The sequence below is a fragment of the Terrapene carolina genome, unplaced genomic scaffold (assembly GCF_002925995.2).
Source record: "Terrapene carolina triunguis isolate 2854851 unplaced genomic scaffold, T_m_triunguis-2.0 Scaffold430, whole genome shotgun sequence".
NCBI lineage: Eukaryota > Metazoa > Chordata > Testudines > Emydidae > Terrapene > Terrapene triunguis.
Window position 1 is genome coordinate 529,531 of NW_020664781.1, and position 15,078 is coordinate 544,608.

The 15,078-nt window shown below is 59.9% G+C and overlaps 1 protein-coding gene across 1 annotated transcript in view; it reads right to left on the minus strand.

The window, feature by feature from the left end:
• The window catches only part of PDE2A (phosphodiesterase 2A), a 378,660-nt gene that overhangs the window by 7,111 nt on the left and 356,471 nt on the right, over positions 1–15,078 (minus strand). Inside the window, exons 18-27 of the mRNA XM_026658352.2 lie at positions 11,711–11,750; positions 9,134–9,197; positions 6,701–6,779; positions 6,115–6,292; positions 3,999–4,111; positions 3,207–3,284; positions 2,477–2,599; positions 1,615–1,685; positions 866–988; positions 114–201 (exon numbers count right to left, since the gene is read on the minus strand). Coding sequence (XP_026514137.1) covers positions 114–201; positions 866–988; positions 1,615–1,685; positions 2,477–2,599; positions 3,207–3,284; positions 3,999–4,111; positions 6,115–6,292; positions 6,701–6,779; positions 9,134–9,197; positions 11,711–11,750 — 957 coding nt within the window. The remainder of the gene's footprint in view (positions 1–113; positions 202–865; positions 989–1,614; positions 1,686–2,476; positions 2,600–3,206; positions 3,285–3,998; positions 4,112–6,114; positions 6,293–6,700; positions 6,780–9,133; positions 9,198–11,710; positions 11,751–15,078) is intronic.

Genomic DNA, 15,078 nt, shown 5'->3' on the forward strand with positions numbered 1-15,078 from the left:
CCTGTAATCCCCCGGCCTCACCATCGGATCTCCTGTAATCCCCTGGTCTCACCGGCAGATCTCCTGTAATATCCCAGGCTTACTAACGGATCTCCTGTAACCCCCGGCCTTACCGAAGCCACCTGGAAAGAGTTATTGGTGCCTCTGTGGTCCAGGTCGTGACACATGCAGGAGACGAACAAGGCGAAGATCTCAATGTCTCTGTGGAGAAAAGGACTCGCTGAATCGCGGTGACGAGGGATGGGAGGGGCTCTCAGGGCAACACCTCTCTCTCTCGGGGGCCAGCTCAGCCCGTTCTCTGCAGTGACCTCTCCCGGCTGACGGGACTTTGGCGCCGGGGCCCTCCAAACTAGCCTCACTTCTGCAGCCCCAGGCAGGCAGCCACATTCTGGCGCCACTGAAAGTGGGGGGGGGTCCCCATTGAGCTCAATGGACCTACTCATGCCAGGTCCCTATTGGTGCAGGGATCACTTCGTGCACCCACTTCTGGGCTGGAACGCTGCAGTTGCACGCAGGGACATGACGGTTTGGGACAGGAAATGAAGAGGAGCAGTGCATTGTGGGAATTCAGTGTGGCAGTGTGGCACGGCCCAGGGCCAACCCCCTGACTCGTGCAACGTGCCGTGGGCAAGCGGCGAGGACCCGTGTCCGCTGGTGCACCCTGGAGAGCGGCGCAGCGCCCCCTAGCACCATGCCAAGGAACTGGGCTGATGGAGACTCGCGGGGAGAGTGCCAGATGGGGAGAGGGAGTGGTACAGATCGCCCGCCCCGCTGAGCTGGGAGATCCACAAGCCAAGGGGCCAGGGGTGCAGAGCCGGGGTTGGGGGAAGCTGGGTCTCTGCAGGAGCCGTAACCATCCACCTACTCCAGGTATTTGACCAGCTCCAGGTTCTTGTAGAGCAGGTAGCAGAAGTGGGAGACGGAGAAGGCGTGCATCCAGTTGTGATAGGGTGGGTCCCGGTAGCCCTTCCTCACCATCAGGCAGAACCTGGCCGGAGCAGGGAGACGGGAGACGGGGATGAGAACGCAGCCGCCCCCGGGGAGCCGGCGCTTGGCTCTGGCCGGCCACCGGCCACCTGCACTGCCCCCGTGCCCCTGTGCTCCAGGCAGAGAACACCTGGCAGGCTGCTTCCACCCTTGAACTGCCATGTCATAGACTCATAGGACTGGAAGGGATCTCGAGAGGTCATCTAGTCCAGTCCCCTGCACTCATGGCAGGACTAAGTATTATGTAGACCATCCCAGACAGGTGTTTGTCCAACCTGCTCTTCAAAACCTCCAATGGTGGAGATTCCACAACCTCCCTGGGCAATTTATTCCAGTGCTAAACCACCCTGACAGTTAGAAAGTTTTTCCTAATGATCGCCCTTGCTGCCATTTAAGCCCATTGCTTCTTGCCCTATCCTCAGCAGTTAAGGAGAACAGTTTTTCCTCCCTCCTCCTTGTAACTTGAAAACTGTCATCAGGTCCTCCCCCCGCCTTCACCAGACTGGACAAACCCCTGGTACCGCAGTGCTGGGCAAGACCCCCCCCTCCCGCCCCCCCCCCCCCCCCCCCCCGACGCTGGGCTCCCAGAGCAGCCAAGCCCCCGTGCCGAGCAGCGAGCGAGCCCACCTGGCTAGCGTCTGGCGATCCATTTTGTAGTTGTTAATGAAGTTCATGTCCTGCAGCATGCTCAGGATGGCCTGTGGAGGGAAAGGGAGCAGAGAGCTGGCTGAGAGGCTGCTCCCGGGCATGGGGCTGGCGCTGAGGAGGCCAGGCTGGGAATGGAGATAACCCCCTGCACCCCTCTCGGCATTCATAGAATCAGGGTTGAAAGGGACCTCAGGAGGTTCTAGTCCAACCCCCTGCTCAAAGCAGGACCAATCCCCAACCTTTTTTTTTTTTTTTTTTTTGCCCCAGCTCCCTAAATGGCCCCCTCAAAGATTGAACTCACAACTCTGGGTTTAGGAGGCCAATACTCAAACCACTCAGGTATCCCTCTCCCCCTTGGGGGCAGGAGCCACATACGACACAAACTCTCCCCCAAGCTGGCGCTGACGCACCGGTGGCTGTCAGGCTCCCGCCCCCGGGTGGGCACGGGGGGGCAGTCAGCGATGCCAGGAAATCGTATCGATGCCTTGGACCCGAGGTGGGATTGGAGCGCGGGGCACTCGTGTTAAACCAAGGCGAATGCAGCTCCTTGGCGGACAGACGCCCCAAGCCAGGGCCAGATCCTAGCCCAGGCTGTCTCTGGTACTACCTAGAGCCCATCACCGTAGCATTGGACACCTCCTGGATTTCTCCTAGCGCCCCTCGGAAGCAGGACAGGGCTACAGACACTGGAGGCACAGAGTGATCTGCCCATGCAGCCGTGGCAGACCCACACCTCAGGCGCCCTAGGCTAGCCCCTAACCCCAGCTCATCCCCCCCTCGGGGAGCTTGGCTGCCAGCTGCCATGGGCAGGACCCTAGACGCCAGCCCTGGGGGCACTCACCATGGGCGTGTCGTCCTCGGGCAGCGAGCGCGGCGTGTAGGTGAAATCGGCGAAGCGATAGTCAATGCTTTCCACCGGGCAGATCCCGTCGCTGAGCAGCTTTTTGTATTCCTCGTCCGAGACCTGCAAGGGGAGCCCCAGGATGGGCTGTTAGCGCCGGGGGCCAAAGCCTGGGCCTGGCGGAGGAGCTGCAGATGCAGGCCGCATTCAGCCGGGCACGGGCGCCCAGTGCTGCCCTGACAGCCCTGTGCTGGGCTCCTCTGTCCACCAGGTACAGCCTGGGCAGCAGCGGGGCTGGCGCCATGCTCTGACCCGGAGGCAAGAGAGGGTCCCGCGCCACGGCCCATGCTGCCCCCTGGCCTCTCTGTGAAGCCTGCCAACGTGGGGGCCAGTTAGTGCCATCGGGGTAGTCAGTGCGCTGCTGCTCTATCGGGGTAGTCAGAGGCTGTGACCCGGTTACACTGGGGCAAATCCAGAGTTTGCCCCTAAAATGCAGCCAGCTCTGGGGTGGAGCATGGCAGTAACGCTGAGTGTGAAGCAGCCTGTAGGCAGGGGAGTGCAGACTGGCCCCTCCAGAGGGAACTAGAAGGAAGATGAGCCAGACACCCACGACGTCACCCATCCTCACCCACAGCTCAGTGCGGCTCCAGGGCTGCGGAGACGCAACAACTAGCCCCATGTCCCCAGCCGCCGCGGCCCCACTCCCTGGGGAGCCCCCACACCCCCTGACCTTCATGTGGTACATCATCATTTCGTTGGCCACGTGGCTTCGGTACTGGGCTTCGTGGACCTTCTTGTAGAGCAGCGACTGGAGGGGAGGGAAGGAGAGGGCGGTCAGAGCCCCGGGCGGACGGGCTCCTGCTGCCCTTGGCTCTCCCGGGGCCTCAGCCCCCGCCCCATGCACTCAGCACGAGTCTTTCCAGGAACTCAAGCCCTTAGGCCTAAGGCATGCAGTGCTGGGGCACGCCTGAGCTCTGGCCCTCCCGCTCTCCCGACCTGAACTCACACGGCCGGGCATCGCCTTCCACCTCTCCTAGGGTGCCGAGAGGCGACAAGATTCACCGATGACCCAGCGTTATTTAAGGCTCCGCTTGTCACCTGTAACTACGCTCCCCTCTCCATGTACAGCTGAAATGCAGCTGCCTCTGGGGTGGAACCCGACAGACCGTGTGCAGCCACACAAAAGCTTGGGACAGGAAGGGAAGAAGAGTCTGGTGTCCAGTTGCAGGGAGGCAAAACACAGGCTAACCCCGCTCTGTGCTGAGACAGCAGCCTGGAAAGCACCATAGAGGGCAGGCGGTCTGCAAACGTCAGGCTTGGGGGGGGGGGGGGGCAGACGCTGCTGCGGGGTTGCTGGGTCCCCAGCCTTCCCCAACCCGCTGCATCCAGCTCTCTCCAGCAAAAGACTTGGGGAGCTTGGCAGCTTCGAAGGCTGGGCCTGTGCCCGAGCCACCGGCATGGGAATCCACCCCTCCTCCCCCGGGCGCTGGACCCACCCACGTGGGGCAGCCCCCCCGCTTACGTGGGCGATGCTGATCCCGCAGTAGATGGAGAAAGCCGTGGCCAGGTCCTCATCGAACTTGCTGAACCAAGGCCCGTTGATCTTGTTGACCAGCTCTGCCACCCCGATGACCTCTGGAAGAACAGCGAGAGCCCAGCGTACCGACGGGACGACGCACAGGGAAACCCGGCCGCCCTGGGCTCCCAGCCATGTTCTGGCATGGTTCTGCCCAGAGCGCTGGTCCACAGGGGGTGGGGCTGGGACAGGGGGAGCCTATCCCTCCCACCTCGTGCTCTAGCGACCCACAATCCCCAGCACTGGGCGAGCAAGTTGAGTTGGGAGGAAAGGTCAAAGCCCTGCGTGAAGCCAGCAATGGGGTGCCTGGCCAGAGGGTGTGGCCCTGGGTGGGGCACGGTGTGTCATACAGGGGTTGGTGGGGAGGCCAGCAAATCGGGTGGTGGGGGGGAAATTGAGTGGGGAGCACCACTGCCTGCCCTGAGGATTTGCTCCCCATGGCTGCTTGCAGACACTCTATGGCCGCCAGCAGAGATCGAACCAGGGACCTTCAGAGCTTGCCTCTCCCACACCGCCCAGTCAGCTCCAGGCTGCCATAGTGGGGCTGGCACTAGAGGGCGACATGCCCCAGATGTGGGGATAGCAGGACCTGGGGGGGGAGGCAGCAGGGACTGACCGGCTGCTGGCAGTATCGGTGGGGGGTGTTTACCGACAGCATCGCCGGGCCGCTCGCCCTGGGTGGTTTGACTCACCAATATCACAGAGCCCCGAGGGCAGCCCGTGCCGCCCTCCGGTCCCACAGGGGAAGGACCGAGGCCGCCTGGCCGCTCACAGGAGGGCCAGAGTGTGATCCCACTGCAGCGCAGCGGGGGATGCAGGATGTTAATGCGGGGGCTGCCACTCGCCCCCCGGAGATTGTCACTGCCGGGCCGGGCCAGCGTACGGTGCCAGGCAGGGAGCTCTGTGGCCGGAAGCGGAAGGCCAAGTGATTTCGTTCGGCGAAGGGCAGGAGTTCAGCGCATGGCGCTGGGGGTCACTTATCAACGTGACATCCCACGAAGGAGCAGCGGCTGGGCTTCTCCTGGGGACACCTGTGTCTACAAGCGTCTGAGCGGGGCCAGGGGACTCCCAAGCACCAAACGCACGTTCTGGGGCTCCTCCCAGCTGGGGATCTCAAAGCACTTAGGGACACTTAGTTAAGCCTAACAATTAAGTTCCCGGTAAGGTGGCTACATAGACATGGGCCAGAACCTCAGCTGGTGTGATGCGGCGTAGCTCTGCTGACTTCAATGGAGATTTGCCAGTTAACACCCGCTGGGGATGGGGCCCAGATGTTCTGACAGGTGGGGTAACTGAGGCACCGGCTCAGTGGCTTGCCAAGGGACTCGCAGTGGGTTGGTAACAAACCCTCCTGAATCCCAGCCCTGTGCGTTAGCCATGAGCTCACCCTGCCGACCGGGTACAATGGGCTGAGCATCAGGCTCCATCCAACCTTCGGGGTGTGGGACTCTCCCCCCAGGGGAAGGGCTGGGGTCTCCAACGCGTGCGGCACTCAAACAAGACTCAGGGCAATTTAACTTCACTCCTCGCCTCTCACAGCCCGCCCCGTGACAAGGGTCAGTTCCATGCTCGTTATCTGAGGAGTGGGGAAACTGAGGCACGGAGCTGTCATGTGCCTTGTCCAAGATCATAGAGCCGCGAGCAGGCCATAGGGGTCCTGCTACCACCACTAGAGTGGGGGTCCCTCATCCTCAGCACTGGCAGCGAATGAATACAGAGGCTGCTTCTCGACTTTCTCTCCTTCCCTTCGTCTCCAGCTGCTCTGACCCGTCGCCAGGCTCCTCTTGGGAATGAGGAGCCAGGAGACTGGCGGAGGCAGCTGGAGACACGGAGGAGTCGGCTGCGCAGGGGCCTCCGCTGGATCCCAGCTTGAGGAACACTGCTCTAGGAGAACACATGGCCAGGAACTACACCCTGGCGACCAAGCTGGGATCTGATGGGTCTTTGCCCGTGTGTGGCGTCTAGGGGTGCGGCATCGAGGGAGCGCTTTGCCCAATGCCCGCGTGCCCTGGCAGCGCCCGGGGAGCTGCACCCCGATGCCCAGCGCTGCCTAGGCTCTCACCATGGCTCTCGTTCTTGATGGGGAAGCACAGGATGTTTCGGGTCCGGAAGCCGGTGCTGTCGTCCACCCCCCGGTAGAAGAGCGGGTGGGAATAGGCGTCTTTGATGTTGAGGATCTTCCCCGTCGTTGCCACGTGACCCGCGATGCCCTGATCCGCCGGGATGCGGATTTCGTAGCTCTGAGGGACGGGATTGACCGAGACGTTGGCCCCATGCTGCCCATCTCCGTCCAATCCGCCATCCTCCCGGGGCTCAGGGAACCACCTCCCATCCCCATCTCCTGGGATTCGGTCCCATCTCCCTACCTTGCACCCTGCCCCTCGCCACCTCCATCTCCAGCCTCCACCCAGCCTCCCTGTCCCGGCTGAGTCGCCATCTCCCGGCCCTCATGCAGCAGCGCCCTCAGCCTGGCATGGAGACCGCTCTCCTCCTCATGACCAGCCATCCCTGGTCTGGAGCGGGTGGCTCCAGCTGACCCACTTGGCCTCACCTCGTCCTTGGGCCCGCTCCATCCTCCCGGGTCTGCCTACGCTACCACCCGCAGCTCCCTCTGCTGGCGAGCCCCAGGCCCTCCCGGGAGGGCTTACCTCGTCATCCACCACGCCCCCGTCAAACACCTTGGCCACCAGCTCATGGCTGAACGTGTCCAGCAGGAAAACGGAGCATCTGCAAGAGACAACCAGCCGCTCAGTCAGATCTCCACAGCAACCAGGCAGCCTTGGCTGCAGGGCACCGTCCAGTCCCGGGGCAAAGCCCATGGAAGGCAGCGGAACAACTCCCATTGACTTCCCTCGGCTTTGGACCAGGCCCACGGCCTCTGGTTAGCACATCTCCCCTTTGGATTCATTGACCCAGTGCCCCACCATGAGACTAGGGATTCCCTTGATCCCGGCTTCTGTGGCCACTGGTGATCCCGTGGCATGGGGTGTTAGCCCCACAGTTCTGGCTACATTCCAGCTGGGGAACGACATTTGGTTTTCCTCAGTTGCCCTTGCTCTCCCTTCCGGGCAAGGTGTTCTTCACTTCCTGTCCTAAACTACGCAGTGCTGTTGGGCACAGAGGCCTGGTCTACACTAGGACTTTAATTCGGATTTAGCTGCCTTAATCCGAATTAACCCTTCACCCGTCCACACTACAGAGCCAGTTAATTCGAATTAAAGGGCCCTTTAAATCGATTTCTGTACTCCACCTCGACGAACGGAGTAGAGCCTAAATCGATTTTGTTAATTCGAATTAGGGTTAGTGTGGACGCACACCACCGAATTACTGTGTTTAAGTTAATGGGGTAGTGTGGCCGCACACCACCGAATTAATGTGGTTTAAAACCGAATTAAGGTGCTTAGTGTGGCCGCGCACAATCGAATTTATACAACCTGTTTCCCAAATTCGAATTATCTAAATTTGGATTAATCCTGTAGTGTAGACATACCCAGAGAAGCAGCTGCCACATTCCACCCCAGAGGTGGCTGCATTTCTGTGGTGGACAGAGATCCTTTTGGATAGACGTGAAACACTTTGGGTCCGTGTTGGATAAAATTAGCTGGTTTGCCAACAGCTGCATTATGTAGGGTTGCCAACCCTCCAGGATTGACCTGGAGTCTCCAGGAATTAAAGATTAATCTTTAATTAAAGGTTATGTCATGCGATGAAACCTCCAGGAATACATCCAAAGAAAATTGGCAACCCTATGTGGGTGGCATATTCCTCTACCCTGGTCCCTTCCTGTGGCTACTCTCATGGATAGGGGCTGATCTAGCCCTCTCCACTCAAAACAAACAGGAAAATTAAAACATTTAAACTCCACTTCCTGTTATATTTACAAATGCAGACACCTGAGAAGGAGAAAATTAAGATTGGAAGAGTGTAACCTTAACTGTGCCCCCCTGGGCCATGTAACCTTAACTCTGCCCCACAGGCCATGTAACCTTAACTCCAGCCCCCCAGGACACATACCCCTAACTCTGCCCCTGGGGCATGAACCTTTAATGTTGCCCCTTGCCCTTGTGCATCTGCATCATTATGCTGCAGCCGTTAGTCACACAATCATGTTCTATTTCTCAGCTGTTATATTGCACCGTAGGAGTCTCTCTCTGGGACACAAAGCTGCATGCAGCAGAAGCCAAAGAAAACACTTCTCCCCTGAGCCCTGCGTAGGCTGCGTGTGGCTGAGTTTTGCCCAGCCCTAATCTTTGCAGGTGCTTGGGCTATTAGCCTGTGGGCCGAGCCCCTGTGAATCAGGCCCAGCGCTGCCCCCCCAGGGCCAGCCTCGGGAGCGCAGGGTCATGCCCCGTGTTTGTACCTTTGTGGGGCTGGGGAACTCGGGTAGGGGCTTCCATGTGGCTGTGCAGCAGGTGAGTGAGCCTGGCACACTCCCGGGCTGGCGACAGCAACCCTCAAGCCCCTTGGGGGTGGCTCTGCTGCCTCTCCAGGGCACAGGGTAACACGGGACTGGGGCGTGATCGTCACCTCGTTTCACGTGTTGCGCTGGAGCGAGCAGGCAGCCGGGCAGCTGCGTTCTAAGTGCAGGCCTGAGCCCTGAGCCCCTGGCCTGGGCAGGCTCCAACCCAGGACAGTCCCAAGAGAGAGCCACGTTGATCAGAGAGGACAGGGCCTCTGAGCCCGGGGGGATGCCTGGAGCAGCAGCTCTGCTGGCTCTGCTGGACCTGCTCCGTTTCATGCCGGGGGACACGAGAGGAGAGCCAGGCCCCGTCTCCACGCTCAGGAAGTCTGCAGGTTTGCTGCCCTACTGGGGTGTTGCACGGGGAGCAAGGGTGAGGAGGGGAGGGGGGATTTACACCGAGGAGCCGGAGATCAGAGCTGTAAAAATAACCAGCGAGGAGCAGCTTTCCCACAGGATCAGCTGTTCCCGGCGCATGTCCCAGCCGCAGCAGAGATCCAGGAACGTGATGCCAGTGTGCATGCACACCTGGCCTCCTTGGGAGCAGGGGGCACCCGAGGGGCACCCAGCCTGACTCCCCACCCCCAGGGTAACGCCTCGCGCAGAGCAGCCACTCACTCACATTTCGGCGTTGCTGAGATTCCGGGCTTCCGTGATGATCTCCTGGAGCAGCACCGACACATCGTCTGTGGGGGAGAAGCAGGTGGTTTGGCAGCTCAGACCGGGCCCAGGCAGGAGGGGCCGGGGCAGGGCGGCTCTGGGGACCGGTGAGGGGACACAGAGCCCCTCACCTGTGGACCGGAGCCCCCTGACGCTGAGCAAGAGGCCTCTCCAAGGGACGGCTCCGTGACCAGAGCTGGTGGCCTTGGGTCATGGCGCATGGGTGTGACACCCCAAAGCAGGAGCTATGGGGTTAGGCCAAGGTCCTGGCCATCAGCCCCATACCTGAGCCCATTGCGAGGATACCAGGCTGCGGCTCTGTAGGCTGAACACGCCAGGGTTCTAATCCCTGCCCTAATGCCAGCTCCCTCCACAGCGAGTCACTTCCCTGCCCCGTGCCTCAGTTTCCCCATCAGTAGCAGGGACAGTGCCTCTTACTTTAAATAAATTTTTTTAAATTAATGGAGATATCCTATCTCCTAGAACTGGAAGGGACCTTGAAAGGTCATCGAGTCCAGCCCCCTGCATTCACTAGCAGGACCAAGTACTGATTTTGCCCCAGATCCCTAAGTGGCCCCCTCAAGGATTGAATTCACAACCCTGGGTTTAGCAGGCCAATGCTCAAACCACTGAGCTATCCCTCCCCTTACTCTGCAGGCAGGCTGGGAGGCTTGGTGAAATGCTCGGGGGATGAAGGAGGTGCTACATAAATGGTGCAAGGGCCAGATTCTGCTAGCCATGACACCGGGGTAAAGCCGGAGGCATGTCAGTGGGGCCCCCTGGGGTCACTGAGAACAGGACCTAGCCCTTAGCACCGCTGTACAGCCCTTTAACACGGCCCTGGTGCCCTGTCTCCATCCCTAGGCCTTTGGACACACGGATGTGGCTATTTGCTATTTGCTTGAGCGCTCAGCCGGAGGAGCACTAGGTGCCGCCAGCCCTCCATGGTCAAGCGCCCCGGCAGGCTTCGCCCAGCCCCGGCTGCCGGGCAGTCATTTATCACAGCCTCACACGGCCGGCGTCTCTGCCAGAGCTGGCTCTGGGGGCTGGCTCCGATGAGCCCTGCTCTTTGTGGGACCGTGTGCGCGCAGCAATCCGGCTCGGCCTTATCTCCACCGCCTGCGTGTACAGCCGCGTCGCACCGCGCCTCGCGGGTCCCACCGGCCTCGGAGAGGAGCCGAGTGAGGATGTCTGGGAGCACACAGCCAACTGGGGGCAGCTGTGCGAGAGCTGGGGAGGGGACACCAGTCTGCTAAGCAGCTAACTAGACGGAGGCAGGCAGGCCTAATGGTTAGACACTAGCCTGTGACCGGGCACTTCTGACTTCACCCTCCCCTTCGTTATGATGGGAATCGGGCCCGATTCGTGAAGCACAGAGGCGGTGGCCAGCGTCTCCAGCCCGTTGCAGAGCTTGGGGCTGGCCGTGCAGTCAGGAGCAGGGCAGAGCCGACCCTCGCCTCCCCGGATGTTTAGAGCTGGGCGGGGGGGCGGGAGAGGCTGGTGAAACAGAGACGGGGCTGAAGTCCTCCCAGGGCAGCCAGCTGGACACGCTGCCCCAGTGCCGGGTGAGTCCCTGACCGCCACCGCCCGGGGAACTCAGGGCATGCTGCAACAGAGCTAAGCCAGTGGCATGGGCCTTCTGTGCCCCCAGAGACGATAAATAAAGCCATAAAGCCTCAGAGCGGGGGGCCAGGAAGAGGTGTCAAGGGGTTGTGACCCCCCCCCATACGGCTAAATGGGGGGTCAGCGCCCAGCTAGAGAGGAGTGTCCCCGTAGAGAGAGGCCAGCGACCATGCGGCCCCTTAGTGGATACAACCGAAGCAGCGATTTCTAACTCCCCTCCCCCACCAGCCAATGGGAAAACACCCCACGCGATGGCCGTCGGGTGTCCCCCGTGAGAAAGGGGCGGGAGGTTCTCAGCCCAGGCTGCACTGGGCGTTGCCCAGGTGATAACCCGCTGCGGATTGGCACTGGTGGTGGCGGCCATCCCAGGAAGGCCGGGGAGACTGGGCTCCTCATTCGTTAGTGTTTGAGGGTTTCCCTCGGGATCCCAGCGCAGGGCAGCGCCCAAGCCCTGTGGGGCAGACGGAAGGAGAGCTGGCCAGGGACGTCTTCGGGGAGCAGGGCCGGGTCTCCAGGATGTGACATATTGGGGGAGAGGCGGTGTGTGTGTGTGTGTGTGTGTGTGTGTGTGTGCGAGAGATGCTGCCCTCTAGTGACTGCTCTGCCGAGAGGAGAAGGACCGACCCTTGCTACCAGCTACAGCTGCTCCGTTAGCTCAGGCCCTGGGAGCCGTATTTCGGAGCTGAGAAGACAGGGCTGTGAGCCCTCTCTGAGTGATGCATGCAGGGAGGCTGCCGTGGATTTGCCATAGGGGCCCGTGTCCACTAGGAATGTGGCTTCCCAGCGGGCCCCCAGCCTGGCCCCACCACACCTGGGCCAGCTGAATGTGCAGACCCAGAGGCGAAGGCCCAGCCGGCCCATCGGTGAGTCGGGCGCTAGCAGTACGTGGCCTGTAGGAACAGAAAAAGCCACCTACCCAAGTGCGTAAACAGGTTCTTAGCCACTTGCAGGAGCGCCTGTGGGGGGGAAGGGAAATCTGGTTATCTGAGTTCATTATTGGAGTTAATTAGACAAGTCTGCTCCCCTCCCCCACCCCGGGCTCAAGACCAGTCACCAGCCAAAGCTCACTTCCGTCTTCCTGCTTGTGACCTCCGCAGTCTGCTATAAATCCCCACGTTTCCGCCTAATTAGCCCTCATTATCTCCCACAAGCACCTGACACCCGCTGGCTCAGGGAGGGACGGCCAGCGATCGGCAGCAGGGACACAGACAGGGAGCGGGCTTGAGCACTGGGTATACAGAGAGCCCTGGCAAGCGGGATCTCCCCCAGGGTGCTGCCTTCGGCTCAGCGGTGTTAGGGTAGCAGCGGAGATCAGGGCCCTACCGTGCTAGGCGCTGCACGTACACAGCGCGAGAGCCAGTCCCTGCCCCAGGGAGCTTACAGTCTACACAAAGGGCGGGAGGGGAAACTGAGGCACAGAGAGGGAACAGTGGCAAAGCTAGAAATGGAACCCAGATCTCCTGACCCCGCCCCCCCATCCAGTGATCTAGCCAGTAGGCCACACTGCGTCCCCCACAGGGCATTCCGGGGAGTACAAGAGAAATGCTCAGAGGGACTAGGGGAGAGGAGGGCAGGATGGCGCGAAGGTGACGGGACAGAGATGCTGTCCAAGGGGGATAAGCTTTGTGTCCTACCGGTTAGGGAAGTCACTGCTTTAACCACAGCCCTGCGCTATTGGTGGGTTCCCCCACCCCCGTTAATACACCTCTACCTCGATATAACACGACCCGATGTAACACGAATTCGGATCTAACGCGGTAAAGCAGCGCTCTGGGGGGGCGGGGCTGCGCGCTCCGGCGGATCAAAGCAAGTTTGATATAACGCGGTTTCATCTATAACGCGCTAAGATTTTTTGGCTCCCGAGGACAGCCTTATATCGGGGTAGAGGTGTACCATCAAATGGTTTCTAAACATCTGTGGCTTCCCATTAATTCCCCCCTCACACACACGCACACACCCCGCCCCCACCCATCACCCTGGGAGCAGCGGCCATCCCTCGGGGCAGGAATCCGTTCCTCTCTGGGAGAGACTTTGCCTCTGTCAGGCATTAGGCCCAATCGGTGAAGTTATTTCCTGGTCCCCAGTGCAATGCTGACGCTATGCCCCATAGTGCCACCGGAGGGTGCCCCGAGCACGAGGCTGAAGCAGAGGTTCACTACCATTCGGGTGTGAGTCTGTGTGGTGGGGCGTTTGGAGCAAGCCACATCAAGGAGTCGGCATGGGTCGGCCTGGCTGAGCGTGCAAAGGAGAGCGCATCAGGTGCGTAACCAACGCCAGCCCGTGTGACTGTGTGAGATCCCGGGTGTGTCAGTGAGCAAACACATGAGGGTATCCACCTGTGCAAGGGAGTGTGTCACCACTGGCATGCCGGTGTACGCCTGGGTGTGCCAGCGGATGCGCGTGCAGCCAGATGCCGTTGCATGCAATAGTGCGAGGCACGTAAGTGCATGTGACCCAGCGGTCATGTGTGCATGCACGAGGGTGCCTGGGTGTGTTCACTAACCCTGAGCAGCAGCAGATCCAAGCCCCCGGGAAGCAGGGTGGGTGTAGAACTGGGCGGGAAACAGTTTTCCCAGCCTGGAAATATTTTCCAGAGTTTGCAAGTTTTCACCTGACTGTGGACAAAAAGTCAGATTCGGACGTTTTTGCAAATCAAAAAACCAAAAATGTTTCGGCTTCGGTCAGTCTCAGCGGTTCCTTTCGCTCAGTTGGAAGGAACCATTTCCTTCAGATTGCAATGGTTTCTTCTTTAACCTTTTCTCAGTTGAATGAGCTTCAATGTCAAAGCAGAAAGCCGGGAAACTGGACTGTTCGGCTTTGAAAATGTGGAAACAAAACGTTTTGACAATTTCAGAACTTTTTTTTTTTATCAAACTTGTTGCCAGCCGGGAGATTTGCCAACACGGACCTGGTTTCCTGAACGGTTTCGACAAATCAGCATTATTTGATGAAAAAAACGTTTTGTCAAAAAGTTCCTGACCAGCCACTAGGGGGCAGCGTTACACACACAGTCCATAACCCTCCTAGAACGCCAGCTTTGGAAGTCTGTTGCACATGGGGACGAGTGGCCACTCCCCAGCACCAGCCAAACTGAGACCCTAACCCAACCCAACTCCCTCCCGTCCCATTCTGGGGAAGTGCCATCTCTCTGCCCGGGGATCACCTGGGGCCAGTGTTATTATTAAACTCCTCTTAATAAAGAAGCTGCCTCTTGGGGAGGCGGAAATATGAACAATAGTGAAATCCTCCCTTTAGGTGCCTGCTGAAATGGGAGAGAGCAACTGCATCCTGGCAAGCATGCCCATGCACCGGGCGCTTTGTGTAACATAAGGGCCTGCTTCCCACTTAAGGCACTGGACTAGGTCTCCAAAGATCTGGCTTTAATCCCTGGCTCTGCTACTGACCAGAGACAAGTCACTTTATTCCCATCTGTAAACCGGGGCTGACGATTGTATCTTGTCTACACAGTCAGTTCCCAAGGGCAGGGACTGTCTCTTACAATGTGTCCAAGCAGCGCCTGGCACAGTGGGGACCCAGTTTGATCTGGGCTGGTTGGCACCGCGGTTCCTTGGATCTGCTCCAAGCTGATACCTCCTTCTCCTCGCTTCACTCCCCCTAATGCCCAAAGAGGGTGATGCCTGAACGGACTTGGGCCTGTCTAAGCACTAGCTCCGAGCCCTTCCGATGGTCAGCGTGTGCAGCTCTGCTTCCCTGTGGAAACGGGGCGATGCTGGCAAAGCAGCTTGGCACTAACGTCATATGGCCAGAAGCTTCGGTGCGACTAGGCAGCTTTAGTCTTGTGGGACGCTGATACGGAATCAGCCCTGCTGACGTACGTAGGGACCGCTGCCCCCTGCTGGACGGTGCCGATGTGCGTATGGACCGCTGTCCCCCGCTGGATGGTGCCGATGTGCGTAGAGACCACTGCCCCCCGCTGGACGGTGCCGATGTGCGTATGGACTGCTGTCCCCTCCTGGATGGTGCCGATGTGCGTATGGACCGCTGCCCCCCCGCTGGATGGTGCCGATGTGTGTATGGACTGCTGCCCCCGCTGGATGGTGCCGATGTGCATATGGACCGCTGCCCCCTGCTGGATGATGCCGATGTGCGTATAGACCGCTGCCCCCGCTGGATGGTGCCAATGTGCGTATGGACCACTGCCCCCTGCTGGATGGTGCCGATGTGCGTATGGACCACTGCCCCCGCTGGATGGTGCCGATGTGCGTATGGACCCCGCCATGATGCTGATGTGCGCATGCCCCGTGCTGGGTGGTGCTGAAGTGT